This window comes from Rhineura floridana, chromosome 5, assembly GCF_030035675.1.
Source record: "Rhineura floridana isolate rRhiFlo1 chromosome 5, rRhiFlo1.hap2, whole genome shotgun sequence".
Classification (NCBI taxonomy): Eukaryota; Metazoa; Chordata; class Lepidosauria; order Squamata; family Rhineuridae; genus Rhineura; species Rhineura floridana.
In genome coordinates, this window is record NC_084484.1 from 58,955,065 (window position 1) to 58,978,086 (window position 23,022).

The window sequence follows — 23,022 nt, forward strand, 5'->3', positions numbered from 1 at the left end:
AACATCTGGAGGCACACTGGTTGGGAAAGGCTCATATAAGGGGTAAGACGGTCTTTCAGGTATCCTGGTCGCAAGCTGTATAGAGCTTTGTACACCAAAACTAGAACCTTGAACTCGGCCTGGTAACAAATGGGCAGCCAGTGCAATTCTTTCAGCAGCAGGGTGACATGTTGGCGATACCCTGCCCCAGTGAGTAGTCTCGCCGCTGCATTTTGCACCAGCTGCAACTTCCGGACCAACCTCAAGGGCAGCCCCACATAGAGCGCATTACAATAATCCAGCCTGGAGGTTACCAGTGCATGGACAACAGTGGTCAGGCTATCCCGGTCCAGAAACGGCCGCAGCTGTCTTACCAGCCACAGCTGGTAAAAGGCACTGCTAGCCACTGAGGTCACCTGGGCCTCTAGTGACAAAGATGGATCCAGGAGCACCCCCAGACTACAAACCAGCTCTTTTGGAGGGAGTATAACCCCATCCAAAGCAGGCATCTGACCAATTATCCAAACTCAGGAACCACCAACCCACAGTGCCTCCGTCTTGCTAGGATTCAGAGTCAGTTTATCGGCCCTCATTCAGCCCACCACCGAGTCCAGGCAGTGGTCCAGGGCTTGCACGGCCTCTCCCGATTCAGATGTTACGGAGAAATAGAGCTGGGTTTCATCAGCATACTGCTGACACTTTGCCCCAAATCTCCTGATGACCACTCCCAAGGGCTTCATATAGATGTTAAACAGCATGGGGAACAAGATGGTACCCTGCGGCACTCCACAGCACAACTGCCAGGGGGGCAAAAGACAGTCACCCAGTGCTATTCTCTGAGAGCGACCCTGGAGATAGGACCGGAACCACTGTAAAACAGTGCCTCCAATATCCATCTCAACAAGTCAGCCCAGAAGGATACCATGGTCAATGGTATCAAAAGCCACTGAGAGATCAAGTAAGAGTAACAGGGTCACACTCCCCCTGTCCTTCTCCCGATAAAGGTCATCCATCAGGGCAACCAAGGCCAATTCAGTCCCATAACCAGGCCTGAACCCAGACTGGGATGGGTCAAGATAATCTCTGTTTCATCCAAGAGTACTTGCAATTGCTGCGCCACAACCCTCTCAATCACCTTCCCTAAAAAGGGGGTATTTGCAACTGGTTGGTAGTTGTCACAAATCAATGGGTCCAGGGTGGGCTTTTTCAGGAGTGGTCGGATCACCACCTCTTTTGAGATGGCTGGAACCACTTCCTCCCACAATGATGCGTTGACCACACCCTGGATCCACTCGGTCAAATCCCCTCGGCAAGCTATAATAAGCCAAGAAGGGCAAGGGTCGAGAGGACATGTTGCTGGCCGCATCATCGCAAGCACCTTGTCTATGTTATCAGGCCTCATCAAATGAAACTGTTCCCAAGAAGTTGCAGCACAGGACACCTCATTGGGACTACAGTAGATGTGGATGGGGCATCAAGACTGCTACAGAGGCGAGCAATTTTACCCTCAAAGTGCGTTGCAAACAATTCACAGTGGGCCTCCCAAGGGTCTAAAACTCCATTTCCTGGAGCTGATGTCAACAGTCTCCTGACAATACAGAAAAGCTCCACTGGACGGCTACTTGAGGATGCGATGGAGGCAGAGAAGTAGGACTTCTTCACCACCCTCACCACCACACAGTAGGCATGGTTATGATGTTTTACTCATGCCCGATCAGCCTCACAGCACGTCTTTCACCACTTGATCTCTAGCTGTTGTCCAGCCTGTTTCATTGCCCCTAGCTCACTGGTGTACCAAGGGGCAAACCAGGCTCCACAATGCCAGAGAGGGCACTCGGGGGCAACCGTGTCAAGAGCCCAACGCACCTTGCTGTTCCACAGCATGACAAGGGCTTCTACAGGGTCACCTGCTCTATCTACTGGGAACTCCCCCAGGGCATTCAAGAATCCTCTGGATTCCATTAGGCTCCAGGGGCGGACCATCTCAATCTGTCCACTACCCCTGCAGGGAAGGATCAGAGTCATATGTCTAAACTTCACCAGGAAGTGATCTGACCATGACAATGGGGTGACACCAACCCCCTTATCTCCAGACCACTCCTTCCTCCATCTGGAGCAAAAACCAAGTCGAGGGTGTGCCCTGCCCTATGTGTTGGGCCAGTGACAACTTGAGACAGCCCCATGATTGTCATGGAGGCCATGACGTTCCGAGCTGGAACACTGGAGGCAGCCTCCGCATGGACATTGAAATCACCCAGCACTATTGTTCTAGGCACCTTTAACACCACAGCCGAGACGGCCTCCGTCAGCTCAGTCAGAGAAGCTGCTGGGCAGCAGGGTGGACGGTACACCAGCAGCAACCCTAGTTTTCTGTCTCCTTGGCCCGACACCAGGTGCAGGCCCTCACAGCCAGCTCCAAGACAGAGTGGTTTCTTGATGACAGAGATGGAAGTTCTGTAGACCACAGCAACTCCTCCCCCCCCATCCTTGCAGCCTGTGCTGGTGTTGCACCAGGTATCCAGGTGGGCAAAGCTGGGTCAGATCAACTCCTCCCAGCTCACCCACCCAGGTATCAGTAATGCACACCAAATCGGCACCTTCATCCACAATCAAATCATGGACGTGAGTGGTCTTATTGTGTACCGATCTGGCATTGAACAACAACACACACAGGCTAGTGGGCATAGCAGATGAGCAATGAGGAACCCATCCGTGAGAGGAGTGGCAGCGAGGAACAAGGTGCAGATAGCCTTGCCCTCGTCTTCTATGGTGATTTACCACATCCCCATGGCTATATTTCCCTCTACCTGTGATCACTGAAATTAGGGTGGCATCACCCATGTTCCTCTGTACTAAGACTCCTCCTAAACACCTGATATGGACCCAGCACGAGCCCACCAACAAAACCTGCCAGAGCCAATTATTGCCTCTGTGGGAATTGGGAACAGTCATACCCATTCAAAATTGTTCACACAGGGCCCATCTACTTCCCCTCCTGTCTCACACCCAGGGAGGGCCAGCCTTCTGCCAGTTACAGACTCTCACTCTGAAGGCATCTGGTGACTTTCTCCTATCATTCAGTTCACTGCACAGACTCTCACCCTGTATATATATAAATGAGGGTTTTAAGGTTTTGCAGTTAATCATCACAAACCTTTTAAATGTATTTCACATAGTTATATAGCTGTATAAAATTACAGATTTACACTGAAATGCAAACTGAACAAAAACCACACATATGCTTTGTTTTGAACAGTGAAATCTGGATATGCAGAATGAAAAGGCGGCAGTGGAAAAAGAACTGTCAGAGGTTGAGGGGGAGCGAGAAAAAAATTAAGGCACTGTTCATCTGATAAAAAGTGGAGCTGTTTGTTGTGGTAAACAGCTGCAGTACGTAGTCTACCCTCGTGGCTGTTAGCACAAGCACTAAAAAAAAGCAAGCAGAACTGAGAAGAGCAGCTGGAAGTTGCTAGTCAAACCACAGGAAACAAAATGAAATAAGGGAGGAAATAGTGGGCATGGAAAGGGGAGTAGGGAAAAAAAAGATTGACAAACCCTCCTAAAGACATTAAAACAACACCTCTGCAACTGCGTATAGAGTGGAATGAAGACATACTGTTCTCAGCTTTTCATATCATTGGTGGATTGGGTTACTCCATATTTTCAGGGGGGAAACAGCATAACAGCTTCTGTTTGCAGGTAATGTCAAGTAAACAATGCAAATTAAGAAGGAGATGCAAGGAGCAGAAAACACACATTAAACCAGTGTGGATAAGACCTGCATGTGAAGACAGAAGACATTTCTGAGACTGACACACAGAGCTAAGGTTTTGTAAGCTAGTGTTTGGGGGTCTGGTTGACTCCTTGGAGACCTGCTCTACAAGCAGTGGACTTTGGCTCTCTGTTGGAGTTTTGAAGCTGTGCCTCCATCTATGCTCAACCTGCCTATTTGTAAATAAATGTAAAGACTACAAAGTGCCAATAAGCCTCTAGTGACTTACTTCCACAGAAAACCAAACTTGGGGAAGTATTGCACATGTGGAACTTATCACTACCTGAAGAATTGGAGTGACTGTAACACTGTGATAAGTCATACAAATTATAAACTATTGCCACTGCATATAAGGGGGCTATCTTATTACTAACTAAATACTTTTCCTTGGAAATGTTTGACCTACCCCTTTGCTGTACACTTGCTACTATTGTGATGGTTTAAAGGGTTCTTTTTTTTTTACAATGCTGTTACAATTTGTTATCCTCCCCCTACCAAATATGATAGCTACCACTGGAATAAATAAATATTTTCAGAATTAAAAAAGTTGATTGAGAAGGTAATGGCTGCTCAGCTCCAAGTTTATCTAAACTCTTTCCAATCTGACTTCAGGCCTGGTCATGGGACAGAGATTGCCTTGCCTGCCCTTCTTGATGACCTACGCCAGGCATCAGATGGGGGGTACATCCCTATTGGTGCTGCTGGAACTCTTGGTGGCTTTTGATACCATCAACCATGTTATCCTCCTGGGCCATCTAGCTGGGATGGGATTGGGAGGCACCGTTTTACAGTGGCTCCAGTCCTACCTGATGGACAGGTCCCAGTAAGTAGTGGGAGACTACTGCTCAATCCCCTGCCCGCTGGCCTACAGCATGCTCTTTAACATCTACATGAAACCACTGGGAAAGGTTATCCAGAGATTTGGAATACAATGTCATCAATATGTTGATGACACACAACTCTATCTCTCCCTACCATCTGAATGCAGGGAAGGAGTGCTCACCCTAAACGGGTGCCTGAAGACTGTGAAGGGCTGAATGTGGGCTAACTAACTGAAACTTAACCCTGACAGGATGGAAGTTTTGCTGTTCAAGAGGAACGTTGTGCCAGGGCTAGGGCTGCAACCTGTTCTGAATGGGGTTGCACTCCCCTTGAAGCAGCAGGTCCACCGTTTGGGAGTACTCCTGGACCTGCCCTGTTTCTTAAATGCTTTGGATTCCTGCATTGAGCCGGGGGCTGGACTCAATGACCTTATAGGCCCCTTCCAACTCTACGATTCTGTCAGGTGGCTGTGGTAGCCAGGAGCACTTTTGGCCAACTCAAACTGGTCTACCAACTGTGCCCATTCCTGGTAGCAGTTGATTTGGCCACAGTGACACAGGCGTTGGTGACACTGAGGCATGATTACTGTAACACTCTATGGGGGGCTGCCTTTGAAAATGGTTCAGAAATTGCAGTTGGTTCAAATTGCAGCAGCCAGAATACTAACTGGATTGTGGTGTGGGGATCATATCACCCCTGTGCTTTATTGACTACACTGGCTCCCAATTTGTTTCCGGGCCCAATTCCAGAGCTTGGAAAAGTTACTTTTTTGAACTACAACTCCCATCAGCCCAATCCAGTGGCCATGCTGGCTGGGGCTGATGGGAGCTGTAGTTTAAAAAAGTAAGCTCTGCCCAATTCAAAGTGCTGGTTTTGACCTTTAAAGCCCTGAACAGCCTTGGACTGCTTACACCCATATGTACCTGCCCGTGATTTAAGATCAGCTGGCTCTGGTCTCCTCTGCATGCCTGGAATGAAAGATGTTAGACTGGCAGGCATGTGGGAGAGAGTATTTTTCAGCTGTGGCCCTCTAGCTTTGGAATACCCTAACCCAAGTAGCCTGGTCTGCTCCCTCCCTGTCGATGTTTGGAGACTTCTGAAAATCATCTTGTTCCTGAGAGTCTTTGGGAGGGACTGAAGGTGTAGCCTGAAATGGATTTTATTTTTCTCCCTTTTTAGTTTTACCTCTTTATTCTCCTTTTAATATGACTCCCCTAGTCGTAATCGAGTTGAAGGCATATAACAAGTTTTCTTAACTGTAACTTATGTATTTTTATGTAATTTTGTATTTTTTACTGTGATAATTTCATTGTGAGCTGTCCTGAGTGTCCTACTACAGGGTACAAAGGCAGGATAGAAATATGTTAAATAAATTAAATAAATAAAAAGGCATGTTTGATACAAAATTTAATATGCTTATTAGGGAGGTCACAGCCTTCTTTTCCCAATTAAAAAAATCTGAGAAGAGGAAGTATCATTTTAAAAAATGCTTTCTTGAAAGTTTTTTCTATCTATTTATCAGTTCAGGGTGTTTTTTAATCAGTTCACATATCTATACAGGAATACCCCGCTATACGGACCTTCACTTTAAGGACACTCGCCAGTATGGACATACTTACAGTAGCACCATTCCCCTGTTTACGTATGCTCGCTTCGCAAGAATGGACACTTAACCTTTGGTTGTGGCCTGTTCTTTTGGTGCGTGGGGGTGGTGGAAAGAGACGCGATCGCGTGACCACAAATCAGCTGGGGGGCGCGATTGCGATCAGCTGGAAGGTGTGATCGCAATCACCTGAGAGGCGCGGTGGCGCAGCAGCAGAGGCGCCACAGTGCAGCAGCAGAAGCTTTAGCGCGGGGCTTTGAGGCTCCGCTTGAAGGATAGGTGGCACAGTGGCGGCGCAAGTGAAAAAACGTAGTGCTTCACTTTAAGTACATTTTCGGTTTACGTACTCACTCTGGACCCATTGCGTACCTTAAGGTGGGGTATTCCTGTATATAAATATGTCTAAGACTCAGTCACTGAACAGAGTATCAAAAATTAAGGTTATTTCTTCAAAGGTAAGCTGAAAATTAGTACACACAAACATTTCAAGACATAAACCTTGTATTAGGGGAGAGGTCACTTGAAGTGATAGCCAGAAGTGTGTCTGTGTCCAGAATAAACCACATATGCAATTGATTGGAGAACTGGTGGGAGTTCTGTCATGGCACACTTCTAGAATCCTCAGACTGGAGGGAGATGCCATTTCAAGTGGCAACCAGGGATATATTTATGCTTACAGAGGTATATGAAAACTGCCACTTGAAATAAACATATATCATAAAGGACAAAATATGTCTTGTTTGTGTAAACCGCCCTGGAAACTTTTATCATAAATAAAGATACATCTTTCCCCATCTGAATATTTAAGCTGCGATCCTATACCCACTTAACCTGGGGGTAAGTACCTTTAAATTCAGTGGGATATATTTCTGAGTAGACATGTACAGGATTGCACCTTGGATGTCTAGATAATCAGGTGAGAGCACCGAAATATGAAGAATTCAGAATTTAAAGTAATACCTTGTCAGTATTATACAGTTTGTATAACATCACAACATTCCTTAATCCTGCTGGTTGCATGACTGCATAGTTCTCAGATTTTTTACAGCTAGCACACCACTGGCATTAAATAAATGTTTTAGTAGCTATTGATGGTGATTTCTGAATATACCTTATGTACGTGTTTCAAGGTAATTATAGTGATATGATAATAGTTTAGCATCCCTGAATAATAATTAGCCATTAAAGCAACAATGAAAAGACTCAGGGCTTATCTCTATATTACTAATATACATATGCAATGAAAACTAAATGGTAGCTTCAGGAAACAGCAATTTGGAGTAGTGAATCCAGAAAGCACCCTTGTCTCTGCTTGTGATTGGTTTATTCCATATCATCCCTTCCTGAAGCTACTTTCCCCCTATGGAAGGCATATACTTTATCACGAAGAACCAGTTGCCCTAATTTTTCTTTAGCATTCGTAACAGAGACTGCATGTTGGTTTTACTAAATAGTCTATCAAATAAATTCATACAGGACACCTTCATGCATTTTGTATGTTTGAGTGTGCAGACTGACTATCCAAAATGCAATTCTCTTGGGGAGGATTATATGTTTTAAATGCTGCTCTCAAAATATTAAGGATTCTTGGGTATTTTGTAACAGGCAAAGCTATCTAAATCCTCCTTATGCCAGGCTGGTTGGATGAGGTGAAGATATCCCTCTGCCCAGCTATTATGGCTCAGTCCAGCTTAGCCAGCCTCCTGCCAGCCGCCACTAACAGAGTGAATTAAACATCATTCCATCGGCTGCATCCACCAAACATGCAGGTACACAGAAGGCATGAGCCAGCTGAAAGCCCTGAAACAGGCATACTGAAGACAGCAAGGAGGTGAGCCTGAGCAGCCCAGCAGCCATTGAAGCACAAGCCAGTCTCGGTGCTATCATGCAATGGCATCAGGCCCAATTTGGGTCCAATCATCCTGCCCCCCAATTAAGGATAGGTGAGAAATTCTATTCAATTAACATTTCAAGCCAAATCGGTCAAATTCACACTTTCTGAAACAAGATGAGAACTAGGGATGCCAGGTCAGAAGCATCTGAAACCCTGAGATTTCAGGGGCGGGCCCTAGTGATGTCATACGGCGGGCCCTAGCGATGTCATTAAGCATCAATAATAGTTGCTTGGAGCATACCACTCAAAAAAAAATTCTGATTGGAAATTAAGATAGAATTTTTAGCTAAATGACCAGGTCCAGCTGAAGTGATGGGGTCATTCCTTCTCACCTGCTTAGGGAGCCTGGGCAGGGAACATTTAATCTAGCCCATTACTTCTGGCAAGAAGGGTTTAAGTGCCCTCAGGCCAGGCCAGTCACCAGAAGGTCATTGTAGGAAAAAGGGAGCCTAGTGTTGTGAAGATGTTAGATGGGACCAAAGATGGATACTCCTGAAGGCTGCAATTCTAAACACACATACCAAGGAACTAAGCCCCATAGACTTCAACAGGACTTACTTCTGAGTAGATATGGTTAGGATTTGTGCTGTTGGTAAGGCTTGACTAGGGGTCCTCTGCAAAGATATCCATATCAAAGCAAGGTTGGGAACCCCCTGCATGGAATGCCCTGTCTGCCTTGTAACGTGGCTGCTCCAAACTTCTTTACAGACTTGACTTTTCACTGCAGAGAGAGGTTTGAGAATTGAGTAAGAGTTAAGAAGATTCTCTACACTTTTCTGCCTACCCTGTGGGCTGCTATAAACTCACTTTGACATCCAGCCCAATTCTAGTGAGTAATAATTGACAAGGAGAAAACACACATGGTCTGGTCTACCTTCACAGGCTGTAGCTTGGGAACATCAGCAATTGCAGCCACACTTCCCAGGATGTGAGTTATCTTTTACCACTGTTGGGCAAGAAATAAACCATCATGCAAGCAACAAGGTACATCATCAGTGGGTTTAAGGGGATGAGCTGAGCGCATGGAAACACTGTTGTTGCTTCTATGGATGTAAGGGAGTAAGGTCAGAAGTAAATGAAATGCAAATAGAAAAAGACAGTGATGATTTCCTAAATGTAATACCATACCAATCACAACAAGATTCCTATGAGTAAGGCAGAAAACTCAGATTCCCACAACCAATCAGGGTTCCTAACCAAAAAACAAATCTAAAAACAATCTGACAGCCAGTCAGCCAAGGTCACAGAAATCTCCATGCAGCACAACCTGATCCGGGGGCTGCAGTTAGTGCAGAATGATGTGGTATGATTGCTGACATGTGTGAGACCCTGTAAGCACATAATACCTCTGCTCTAAAATCTGTTGTGGTTGCCAATTTGCTACCAGGCCAAGTTCAAGGTGTACTTTCCATGTTACAGTACCACATAGTACTTGTTCTGCTCTTGTAAGAAATCGATCCTTTGGTGTGGCAGCACTTAAGCTTTAGATCTCCCTGCCTATTGACATTAGGTAGGCACCTTAATTTGTAATCTTTTTGGTACCTGCTAAAAAAAGTTTTGTTTGGGCAAGGCTACCTAGGCATGTAGACATTACTATGTTTTTAAATCTGTTTTTAACTCATTGTTGGTTTTATTTTGAACGTTTTAAAATACCTGTCTTTAAATGTTTTTGTCAATAATTTCTGTTTTAATTCTTTTTGTAAACTGCTTTGTTGTTTTTTACAATAAAGCGGTATATAAATGTTGTAAATAAAATACATAAATAAATTTCAGAGTCACTGTGGCCCTTGGATCTCTTTCCTCTTTTAGGAACAAAGAAATCTACCTCATACCAACACTTGGTACCATTTAGCTCAGTACTGATGACACAGACTAGCATTGGCTCTCCAGGATTCCAGGCAATAGTCTTTTCCAGAGATTGGATTTTGGACCTTTGCATGCAAAGCATATGCACTACCGCTGAGTTACACCCTTCCCCATTTAAATTTTTTTTAAAAAATTTTTTAATTCACTAATGAATGGACAGCAATAGGGCAGATCCATTCATTTAAACGACATTCACCACACATTTGAAGCACATGAATCCCACCACAGAATCATGGGAACTGTAGTTTGTTAAGGGTGGTGGGAACTGTAACTGTGAGGGGGGAACTACACTTCCCATTCTTCAGTGGGGGAAGTAATGTGCTTTAAATGCGAGTTGGATGTGCTTTAAAGGTATTGTGTAGATTTACTTAATAAACGTTGCGTGTAAATTGTTTTAATTATTATTTTTTAATGGAAATAAGCTACAAAGTTTACTGGGTGACCATAGGCTACTCACCATCTCTCAACCTAATCTGCCCCTCAGAGTGAAAACAGAAGGTGACCATGACCACCCCAAGGAAAAAGGGCACACTTAAAATGTAGAGGAAATAATAATGTTCAATCATAGTGTGATATTGGATACTTACCAGGACATAGTATGAAGAAATATTTATATAAGCATGAATGTCAAAGAAGTTTATTATTTATACAACCTGTACAGATATTTATAGTTCAATCCTATGCATGTTTACTCAGAAGTCAGTTCCAGTGTATTCAATGGGGCTTACTCAAACAGAGAAGCGTGCACAGGACTGCAACCTCAAATGATAAGGAACTTCACTCACTCAACCCAAAATTCAGAATCATGCCACTTTAAGCTGTTTTGCAACTGTTTGATATTTGTTTTATGGTTATTGGACTTTAAATGGATTTATTTCTCGTTGTAAGCTGCTTTGATCTCCAACCCTACCTCACAGGGTTGTTGGAAAGATTCCATACACACACACACTGGAAATGTAAAAATACATACACCCCATATAATAGTTTATTGTCAAAATCAGTTGGCCATTGCAGAAGATTTATTTAAAATAAAATCAGTATTAATTTCCTACAAAATAAAAGCAGTGACAGTAAGTAAGTGCTGCCTAGTTGCTTTAAAAAATAGGATTGGAGGGGGAGAGAAAGATTTACAATGCAAACACAATCATTTGCTATGTTCACTCAAAAGTCCCATTGATTTACAACACAATCCTAACCAGGTCTACTCAAAAGTAAATCCTATTGAATTCAATGCGGTTTACTCCAGGCGTGTGGGATTAGCATTGCAGCTTTCCTCCCAGAAAAGTGTGTATAGGATTAAAGCTTCATATTGGGAAGATTTTCAAAACAGGCTATGAATTAGACAAACTGCCCTCTTCAACAGAAAAATTTAAACTTGTTTGTCTCCTTATAATTAGAAAAGTATAACACATTGAAATCATAAGCTGCATGTGCATTTCTTTTACATTTCTGTTCAAAAATTATTTGAAAGATAAAATATATGCTATTTGTGCAAGTAATTTTAAAACGCTGCAATAAAAAACTTTTCTTATACTCATAACTGAAATTGTTTACAGTAAACACTTGCCTACTAAGATCCAACTGTGATTTTTTGTTCTACATCTCCTGACCTTCACACAGAGAGAAAAAGACTTCTGCTACTGCTAAAAGCTATAAACTTATTCAATTTATGAGATTTTCAGACAAGCAGCAAAAGACAAGTTTTCTGGACTAGCTATTGCCTGGAGGTCAACAAATCCATTGTCAACCACAGCCCCGACTTCACTTATTGGTTACAAACCTGAAATGGCAGGGTTAGAGCAGCCAGCTATGAGCTCATTTAATAGAAGTTGCAGGGGGCAGCTCATGTTTTGGTATGTGTCTTTTGAACCAGACCACCTAGAAACTTTTTTTAAAAAAGAAAGCTGAGAGTCCAGAGATTGTGGTGACAGACCAGAGAGGACCCCAAAAATCCAGAGTCTCTGGGCAAAAACCAGAGACCTGGCAACCCTGATGAGAACTGAAACACAACCATCCTTTGAAATTCACACTTATTTGAATTTTGCAATGCAGTTCGCCAACCAACCAAATGTTTACAAATATGCATGTGTTAGAGGAAAGTGTACATAAAAATGAACATATGAATGAAAATAACATACAAAAATGCATTATATGATGAGAAATTGCTTGCAAAAATGTGTACATGAGTCAAAACTACCTGCAAAAATTAGGAGAAACGCTGGAGAATTTTCATGAGGGTTTTTTTTTTAAAGAAACAAACTCAAATTGCTGCAGAAATGTGGAGAACTGAATTATAAGACTGGAAAAATGAGAAACTGAGAGAACTGAGATTGACAGAACTTTCCACCCATAGCCCCAATTCAGGCCCAACTGTCCTGCCCTCCTTTCCAATATGGCTACTGCGAGCAGCAGGGCTGCAGATACAGCAGTGGCTCCACTGCTCTGCAAAGCCCTGCCATCAGTGGATGGGAGTTAAGGTTGCACCCTTAATGCAGTATAATCCCAAATGGAATCTTACTTAGCTGAGTTGCACAGTATGTATGCCCTTGATGCAAGATAATAGTGGCTATCATTTAGGAGGAGGTATATAATAGATAAAATTATGTTGACAATTTACACTTTTATGTTTAGTAAAATTACTCTGGCCTTTTTATTACACCTTGATTTATTTTGTGATGGAAGGGGCAATTCATTGTGAACTTCTGTGCAATTGGACTAGTGCAGAGAAACAACCACATCACTTCACGGGGGCTGTCAATTGTGACCTTAGAGTAGCAGTTTTTTAAATAAAAATTGCATCAAGTGACATTTCTAGCTTATTGTAATGATGACAAAACTAATACCTTTTGAAAATTGCTACATTTACACAGTTTCTGATGTCACATGTATAATTTCTGTAGCATATGCTATATGGAATGCAGCATTATTTTTGTCAGTACGTTAACAAGTTCAGTTCTATTTTAAAATAGGATAGTAAAAGCCACAATTTCTCAGATGCAAAGAATACTCATTTCTCACTTTATATCTGTTTTGCTCTTTGTTTACAGGGCAATGAGGCAGGAGATGACAGCTGCGTTGAAGAAATTTTACGGGTAGGACTAAAGTTTATCCTTCTATAACTTAATGTTTGATTTCACTTGGTGCTTCAACAATATGGAAGCTTGTTTTGTAGTGTTTTCCAGGTCTTCTGCAATAGATAAGATCAATTGTTTTAAGAATAAGGACAAAGGAGTGAGAAAAGTATATATTTGCTTTATATGCTTTATGTTTGTGTGGACAATATGATTAGTGTCATGATATGGTTAGTCACTAGATGGCACTGGACTTAGTTGTATTTGGATGGAGTCAGGAGTTTCCTGTTGCTGTTCTGTTGTTAGAGACAATAATGTTCTTCTCTAGCTTCCTGACTGTTGTGTCCTCTAAGTCTTCCATAGCAGTGATGCCACTGTAGGCCGGAAAGAAGAAAACAAGGCCTTAACACCTGTGTTTCATGTTTCTAAAAAGAGATGTGGGAATTTTATGATGTGTTCATTAAGATGAGAAAATAAATTATGTCTGGTACTATTCTACCCCCCCCACGTGTGTGTGTGTTATCCACACAGCTTTTTTTGTGACAGTACTCACTGGTACCAGCACATCACATTACAAAAAAAGAGCACTACACATATAAATGAAACCCAGTTATTACTGAAAGGAATTAAAAACAACACCTGAAAGAACTGGTGCAAGATGTTTCTGTGATAAGCTTACAGTTGTAAGGGAAATATGGAAAGCTCACATTTTAATTATTATTCAGTTCTATACATTTTGAGCAAGATTATTTCAGTCTACAATGTCACTATAATTGTTTGGAGTTTATTAAGTTCATATTGTTTTGGCAATGAGAAAGTGAGTAAAAAGTTGGGGAAGACAACAGTAATTGAATCAGTGAAAATGTAAACATAAAGTGAGTAAGCAAATAATCAAGAAAATGAATGGATGAGAATGAAATGAATAATTAAGTGCAAGCTCTAAGCATCATTTTTGGGCCAAGTACAAATTTGTAACATACGCCCTCTCTCATGCACTTACAACAATCCTATCCCATACATACATTTTCATGAAATATGAAAAAAAGTTTATTTTAATTCTGAAATTACATTTGTGAAATTACATCTGGGGGCCACAGTGAGGGTCTTCTGCCCTACCCACCCTCATCCATTTTGCTATTTTTGTATAACGTAACACCCAGTCTGAAGAACAGTACAACAAATCTTGTAGATTATTTTGTAGCGTTTTGGTTGGTCCTAATAAAGGCACTGGGTGACATTCAGTTGTGGTGTGCAGTGGACTTTCACTTGCACAAATGTGACTTACTCTTTCTTCCCTCCTCTCTGCGGGCCTCTATATGCCCAGAAATCTGCTCTGGATGGTTGGGGACCCCCTGGAATAGATCATGGAGTGTGGGGGGTTATATGGAGGGGAGGAATGGGAATTCTGCATGCCCACTGGCATGACATTGTTTATTATCCTGTCAATATTTTGTTTTGTTTTAAATCCTAATCAGCGCACCAGAATGCTGCAAACTTTTTATAAATGGAACTATTCACTTAATTTTTTTGGCCTTTCTCTTTGCAAAATCATGAACAATCTCCTCAAAGTTAATTTTTCTTGCAAGTTTACACTTGCTAGACAAAACCGCTAGGTGGATCAACCGTTTTTGCCCTATAGCCAAACTGGAGAACTGATTGATATCCCTTAGTGTAATTTAGTTCTCTTTGTTATACTCCTTATATTTCCCACCAAACATGGCTCTGTGTGTGTGTATTAAGGAAAAATAAAAAAGTCAGGACCATATAAAAAAATCCAGCATATTTTCTCAACATATAATTATACAAAATTAAAAATAAGGTAACAATAAGATAAAAAATCTTCTGGACACTATGGTAAGGTACAATATCTATTAAAAGACAGAAGAATCTGATCAATTGATCTGTTTTTGATATCTGAATGTCCTGTTTACAAAATTAAATCCCTGTGTGGAAGCACCTTTCCAAACACATTCAGTTTACACCTGTAGTTCCTGGCAGAGCAAGTGATGTATGTACATACTAACTGGTTTCCACATGTGGATCTTCTTAGCTAGATTAGGTTGGATGTATGGAAAAAGTCATGCAGCCAAAGGCAGCAATCCTACTTCACTATATTTTTTAATCACAAACGAAAAATGAGACAAGATCAGACACCTGAGAGCAGACGCTAAGTTAGTAAAAATTATGTACAAATCTATATCCTGAAACAGCTTTACATTAGAAGTGCAGCGCTCAATAGGACTATTAAAGGCAGACTTCTAAAAATAGTTGTTGTCAAATGACCATTTTTTTCTTTACAATAAGGAAGATCTGCTCTGCTCAGGGTTATTTCCATGTAACTTCATAAAAGTCTATTCTGTTTGAAAAAACAAGAATATGTTATCCTGCCCCTTTCGGTTTATTCTTTTCTTTCCCTTATAATTTGATCAAAGAAATCCATTAAAATCAGAAAAAATTACTTTTTGGAGATTTCATTTTTATTCTAGAAAATTGGAATCCTAATGAAGTATAAATAAAGGCTGTGAGTGAATTCTGAGCATCAACTACCTAAAAGAATATTAAGATGGAGTGAGGTTCATTGACTTAGATTGTCAACAATATGGTACTAGTTAAAATGATTAATCATTTCGATAGAAAAGAGAAGTAGATTTGCTTATTTTTTAAAAAATAAGGAGTACAATGCTGAATATATGGGCAAGTTGATTGGCTGTTTAATAACACAACAAAGTGTATGTTAGATCATAAGCAAATCACATGTAGCTGAAAGAAAATGAAATAGCATAATAGTAAGAAATATTTGTTTCATCTATACTAAACAATGCAAACTTAAACTCATTGAAATACATGGAATTTTCTGACAAGTTAAGTTGCTTAAATAAAAAAGCACCTGCAGCATAAAATAGCCAACGAAATCTATTTTTTTTTTACACTAAGGTACTTTTTTGTTGCAGCTAATGTAAACTACTGCAGTAGAAAATGTCCCACTGGGTTTTTCAAATATGTCTGCTTCCTTGGATCAGTTTTTAAGTGTCATTCTTCTGATATCTCCCTCATGGATTTGTTGTAGAATATTTTACTATCCCAAGATACAGCAGAATTTGGCTGGGTTAGTAAACTGTCTCAAAAAACATTTGTTCAGTGTCTGGTGTTGAATGAGGATTGAAATGCCAGAAAGAAATATAGAAAACAAATACCATCTGTTAGTGCAATGTTTATACTAAGGAAAAGCGATAAAGATGACCTGTATCTAAACTATTAACTAGACACACATCCCAAGCCAGCTTTAAACATGTGTTTCTTAAACAGCATCTCCTCATATTACAGGACAGTCTTCTTTTAAAACACTTCTGATAGGGTGTAAGGGTGGGAGGAATTAGAAGACTCACTGGAAATGCAAAGCATAGGCCTTTGAATGCCAACCAATTATTTATTGTTACTCTGGAAGTTCCATTAGCAAAAATTGCTACCAAATTCTTCCCCCTGCTTTTATTATCTTTTAATAAAACTAATACAGTGACTTTGCTTGCAAATTGTCATGAACATAATTGAACCATAATAAAACAATGCAAAACAAATCTCCGAAGATTCCAAGGCCAGACAGCATCAATATCAAGCCCAAATCAGCTTGATTCTCTAGCAACCAGCACGTTCATAAATGTAGCAACCTGAAATGTTATACAGTAAGAGGAACACCCTTCAGAAAGAGTGTGCTCAACCAGATGCCCTTCTTGTTTCATATTTCATGTTCTTCTCCCTCCGTTGTAATGTTAAGTGTATTTACATTAGCCAAAGATGAACTAACTGTGAAGGAGGAGACTTGTGATGTTCAGTCATATATCTAATAAAATTATACTAAACATTCAAGTCATACAAATTCTTTTTTTGTCCTGTTGCTAATTTCCTCTTTTCCATTAATTTTTCTAGAAGTGCCAGCTGCCAGACCTGGGAATACCAAACTTCCAGACTGAGTTCCTTCAAGTCCTTCCAGATTCTAGCAATGACAGCTCATACTGCTGTTAGCAGATGACTAATCAGATCTTTATTTTTTAAGTCCTTGTTTTGATTTGTGAAAATATTAAGGAGCATCAGCTGGGGAACATACTGAATATCTTGATGACAGTCTTCTGTATTTCAAAGAAAACTGCCACCCAAAACACTTGCACCTTTTGACATAGCCACTGCATGTGGAGATAGGATCCTGTACTCCCGCACCCACTCCAGTACAGATTAGAAATAGTGTTTTTAAAATGAAAGAGCATTGGGGGAGTCATTTACCACTTGTGGACCAATCTTAAGTTTTGACTCCTAATTTGAGCAGAAATAGAGTTAAAGGGCAGTTTCATCCACAGAGAAGACCATTGCTCTTCCTCAAATTCACAACCTAGATACTTCTCCCAGTATGATTTTATTTTAGTTGCTGTGGCTGTGCCCAAAGTTATGAGAATTTTGTAAAGCTGGGAAACCTGTCCCTATCTATCCTGTTCTTTAGAAAATTGTGTTCCCAAGCTGTTAAATTTTGAGTTGCCACCTATTTAACATTACATTTATTTATACAAGAAGAAAGCTGTCTCCAGAGTAACCAATGAAACTGGATAGGATGTAATTTTTTCCTTATTTCTGGTTCTGTGAGCGGCCTGCCCTCTTTATAAAAATCTCATAATGTATGGAAAACTTTAACCTTCCAACTATCCAATTCATAAGTCCAATGAACATTTAAAAATGCTGGGTATTAATGGAGAGATTGCAGGAGACAGACTGTCCTTTCTTGTTTTCAATACTTTTAATATATTTATTTATTTGTTTCTTATTTAATTTGTATCCCGCCCTTCCTCCCAGCAGGAGCCCAGGGCGGCAAACAAAGCGCTGAAAACACCTTAAAACATCATAAAAACAGATTGTAAAATACATTGAAATAAAACAGCGTTAAAAACATTTTTTTTTTAAAAAAAACAACTTTAAAAAAGGGTTAAATACATTATTAAAAAACATATTAAGCAATTCTAACACAGACACAGACTGGGATAGGTCTCAACCTAAAAGACTTGTTGAAAGAGGAAAGTCTTCAAAAGGTGCCGAAAAGATAGCAGAGATGGCGCCTGCCTAATATTCAAAGGGAGGGAATTCCACAGGGTAGGTGCTTCCACACTAAAGGTCCGTTTCCTGTATTGTGCAGAACGGACCTCCTGATAATATAGTTCTTGTGAATACATTATCCACCCTGCAAAGGCAATATAATTTGGATGAAATAAAAGGAAAGATTGAGAGGGGGATACCATCCATCATTTGATCCTTGAACTGCACCCATTGCGCAGCAGCATCACTATGACTGAAATGTGCTAAATGTCTCAACTGATGAGCTTCAAAATATGTTGTCAAATTCGGTAATCCCCAGCCGCCATCTTGAGTTTGCCTATATAACAAGCTTTTAGACATCCTACTGTTTGGACTCAAAGATAAAATGTTCAAAGATAAATTTTTCATTGCCAATTATTTAACTGTGGTTTTTTTGGAATCCAGATGGGCAATGTCTGAAATAAATGTGCCACGTTAGATAACATTTTAGTTAGCGCTATCCTGTCCATTAAGGTTAGTTTTAAATTGTTCCATCTATTTACTTCTGCACTGATATGCTGCCAAATTGGGCCATAGTTAAGAGTGTAGGGTTGCCAGGTCAGAAGCATCCCAAAACTTGAGATTTTAGGGGCGGGCCCAAGTGATGTCATGGGGGTGGGCCCGAGTGATGTCACAGGGTGGGCCCGAGTGATGTCATTAAGCATGATACATTAAGCATCAATAATAATAATTAATAAATAAATTTTATTTCTAGGCCGCCTATCTGGCCGCACAAGTGGCCACTCTAGGCGGCGTACAAGATCAAGTAAAATACAACATACAAACTACATAAAAACCCAAGAACTACAATATAAAACGAAACCGAACCCACCCATAGCTAAAACCAATAAAATTAGGCTACCCCAGGGATCTTGTAGGCCTGCCTGAATAGCCAGGTTTTCAAGGCTTGGCGAAAACTTGGCAGGGAGGGGGGGGTTGGAGCGTACAATTAAAAAAAATATCTGACTGGAAATTAAGCTAGACATCTTAGCTAAAAGATGGAGCCTGGGTAGGGAACATTTAATCTAGCCTACTTGCTTTCGGCAAGAAGGGTTTAAGTGCCTTCAGGCCAGGCCAGTCACCAGAAGGCCACTGTAGAAAGAAAGGAGCCTAGTGTTGTGGAGATGTTAGATTCAGGATGCCCCTGAAGGCTGCAATTCTAAACTCATGTACTAAGGGACAAAGCCCCCATAGAACTCAGCAGGAGTTAATTCTGAGTAGATATAGTTTGGATTGTGCTGTTGGTAAAGCTTGACTAGGGATCCTCTGCAAAGACATCCATATCCAAGCAGGGTTGGCAACCCCCTGCCTGGAATGCCCCGCCCTTATCTTTTAATGTGGCTGCTCCAAACGCCTTTACAAATTTGACCCTTCACTTCAGAAAGAGGTCTGAGAAATGAGTAAGAGTAAGAAGATTCTCTACCCTTTCTGTCTGCATAGATGCCCTCATCTTTCCCCTGCGCCCAGCAGAAGCTCTGGGCCAGGTGGGACGCAGGGGCATCTCATAGAGGACACCCTCCCCTTTCATGGGGTGTATGATTTGTCCTGGCCCAGAGCAGATATTGGGGTGGGCACCCCCAGTTACTTATTTTTCCTGTATGTCTTTTTCTGCTTTGAGTTTGTATAGATGTCCTCCTCTGTGCCCTGCGCCCAGCAGAAGCTCTGGGCCAGGCAGGATGCAGTGGCATCTCGTAGAGGACACCCTCCCCTTTCCTGGGGTATATGATTTGTGCTGTCCCAGAGCAGAGTTTGGGGTGGGTACCCCCAGTTACTTGTTTTTTTTCTTTGTGTTTTTGTCCATTTTGATTTTGCATTGATGCACCCGTGAATGCCCGGTGCCCAGCAGAAGCTCTGGGCTGGATGGGATGCACTGGCATCTCATAGAGGACACCCTCCCCTTTCCTGGGGTATATGATTTGTCCTGGCCTAGGGCAGATTTTGGGGTGCGCACCCGCAGTTACTTATTTTTTCCTGTATGTTTTGGTCTGCTTTGATTTTGCATAGATGCCCTCATCCTTCCCCTGCGCCCAGCAGAAGCTCTAGGCCAGGTGGGACGCAATGGCATCTCATAGAGGACACCCTCCCCTTTCCTGGGGTATATGATTTGTCCTGTCCCAGAGCAGATTTTGGGGTGGACACCCCTAGTTACTTATTTTTTCCTGTTTTTTTTCTCCGCTTTGGTTTTGCATAGATGCACTCATCCATGCCCTGCGCCCAACAGAAGCTCTGGGCCAGGCGGAATGCAGTGGCGTCCCGTACAGGACACCCTCCCCTTTCATGGGGTGTATGATTTGTCCTGGCCAGAGCAGAGTTTGGGGTGGGCACCCCCAGTTACTTATTTTTCCAGTATGATTTTGTCTGCTTTGATTTTGCATAGATGCCCTCGTCTGTGCCCTGTGCCCAGCAGAAGCTCTTGGCCAGGTGGGACGCAGTGGCATCTCGTACAGGACTCGCTTTCCTGGGGTATATGATTTGTCCTGTCCCAGAGCAGAGTTTGGGGTGGGCACCCCCAGTTACTTATTTTTTATGATTTTATGACATCATTATGTATTTATGATAATATTAGAAGCCTGATGATTTTGATTGTGTAAATGTATTGTTATTCTTGATGGGGTGAGTCCCCCAATCACAGTGATATATCATACAGGGTACCCCAACATATATTTTGGGGTTCAGAGACATGTTAAGTTTGGTTTGAAGTTGCTGTAGCTGTGAACTTTTCTCCTTTTTTAGTGTTTTGAACTTTCAAGCAAATAAGGAACTGGGAACTAGGAACCAACTTCAGCGTCGTATCAGTTAAATAGATTAAACAGTCGCGGGGGGCAGCTGATGTTTTGGTGTATATCTCGGGAACCAGTCCACCTAGAAACTTATTTTTTTTTAAAATTGAAGCTGAGAGTCTGGAGGTTAAGGGGTGCTAGCTGGAGAGCCGGAGGGGCCCCCAAAAACCGGAGACTCCAGCCAAAAAACGGAGACCTGGTAACCCTATTAGAGTGGTGTAATCTGTTAAGGTTTTTAGTTATATATGCACCCAGATATTTAATTTTTATGACATATAATTTGCAAAGCTTGTGATATTTGCTTTTGCATATTGGGCACCAGATGAATCCCCATTAATTCAGATTTCCTAAAATAAATCTTAAGCCCTGCCACCTTTGAAAACTGTTCAAACTCAGTCAATAAGGCAGGGGTGGCTTGAGTAGGATTTTCAAGAGTTAAAACCATTTTCTCAGCATAAAGGCCCAGGAGGTATCGTTTTATCTTTTATTTTAATTCCTCTTATCATTGGATTGCTTCTGAACCACTGTGCCAAGGGTTCTAAAGCCAAATTAAATAAAATAGGGGAACATGGGCAGCCCTGTTTCATTCCTCAGGCCAGAGGTATAGTTTCTGGATCTGTATCGTTTATTCTTATCCATGTGTGAGTGACTTGACCAATTTGGTCCACTACGTAGTAAAATTTAGGGCCAAATTGCATTACTTTAATTATTTTCTTCAGATAATTTCCTTCTACACAATCAAATGCTTTATAGATATCTAATTCTAAAATTCCATTGGGATCCATGTGGCTTTGCAGAAATATAAAATATTAAGAAGTTCCGAATTGAGTCAGATATCTGCAGTCAAGGAATGAAACTGGCCTGATCAGGGTGAATATAAAGATGAATATATAATTTTAATCTATTAACTAAAATTAAAGTAAATAATTTATAATTCTGATTCAACAAAGATATTGGCCTGTAACTTTCTACACTGGCAGGATTTTTAAAGGGCTTGGGAATGACTATTAACCTAAAATGTCTTAATGGTAGAGGGTAACCATTAAGTATATTGCTATATTACCAATATAACTGAGGTATCCTTATCGTGTTTATAGAAAAGACTTGTAAATCCACCAGGGTCTGGAGATTTATTATATTTAAGTTTTTTTATTGCTTCCACAATCTCATCAAGAGAAATGGGGCGATTCAGAAAATCTCGAGTGTCTCTATCTACATTTAATAAATTTACCCCTGCCAAATACTGCCATATTTGGGTTTCATCTGGGTGGGTAGAGCTACAAAGTGACCTATAATATTTAACAAATTCACTACAATTCTGGTGTTTTTTAACACTTTTGAACCATCTTGTTTTTGTAAACAAATCATTTTAGACTTTTATTTGCATTTTTCAATCTATTGGCTAAAAGCCTAGAGCCTTTCCTGCCAAAGTCATAGTACTTTTGTTGCAAATGAAGTAGTCATACTCCTGTCTTGTCAATCTCTAACAAATCTAATTCCCTGTGCTTTTGCTCATTTTTTCTGTAGAACCTTTTGGAGCTGTTATTTTATCCACCTGTAGCAACTGTGCTGTTTCTTGCTCCAGTGCCTTATTACAAAGTTTTGCTTCTTTTTTGATCCAGCTATACTCCTGTATCAAGACTCCCCAGATGACAGCTTTCAGTGTCTCCCATAACAACTTACTAGAGTCCCCTTCCATGGAATTTTCTACTAGATAATTATTAAGCACTTCCTGTACTCTATCCCTGTATTCTTGCAAACAAACTACAGCTACCGGTTTTGAGATAAGAGTAAGACTAAATTGCCAGGTTGGCATATATTCCAATCTGTGGGGGCCATTAATTGAAAGCTGGACCAAATAGGGATGTGGTTTGTTATTTTGATTACTCCAATACCAGATGAAGATGCCATCCTCCTGACCCCAGCTGTCATGAGATGTAGTCCATCCTGGACTGTCCAGACATATGAAATGTAAAGCTGGGGTCATTTGGATGCATCTCCCCCCATATATCTTGCAGAGTGCAGGGCTGTACCTTCGGTTGGCAAAGGTGGGTCAAACCACTGTTTTTTTCTTTGTTTCCAAAGGTGTTGGGCCATAACCCAAGCTTCTTCTGAGAGAACCT

At 41.2% G+C, this 23,022-nt stretch overlaps 1 protein-coding gene across 1 annotated transcript in view; it reads left to right on the top strand.

Annotated features, from left to right (window-relative positions):
• The window catches only part of AFF3 (ALF transcription elongation factor 3), a 424,912-nt gene that overhangs the window by 194,468 nt on the left and 207,422 nt on the right, over positions 1 to 23,022 (top strand). Inside the window, exon 4 of the mRNA XM_061626864.1 lies at positions 12,984 to 13,028. Within this exon, the coding sequence (XP_061482848.1) occupies positions 12,984 to 13,028 (45 nt within the window). The remainder of the gene's footprint in view (positions 1 to 12,983; positions 13,029 to 23,022) is intronic.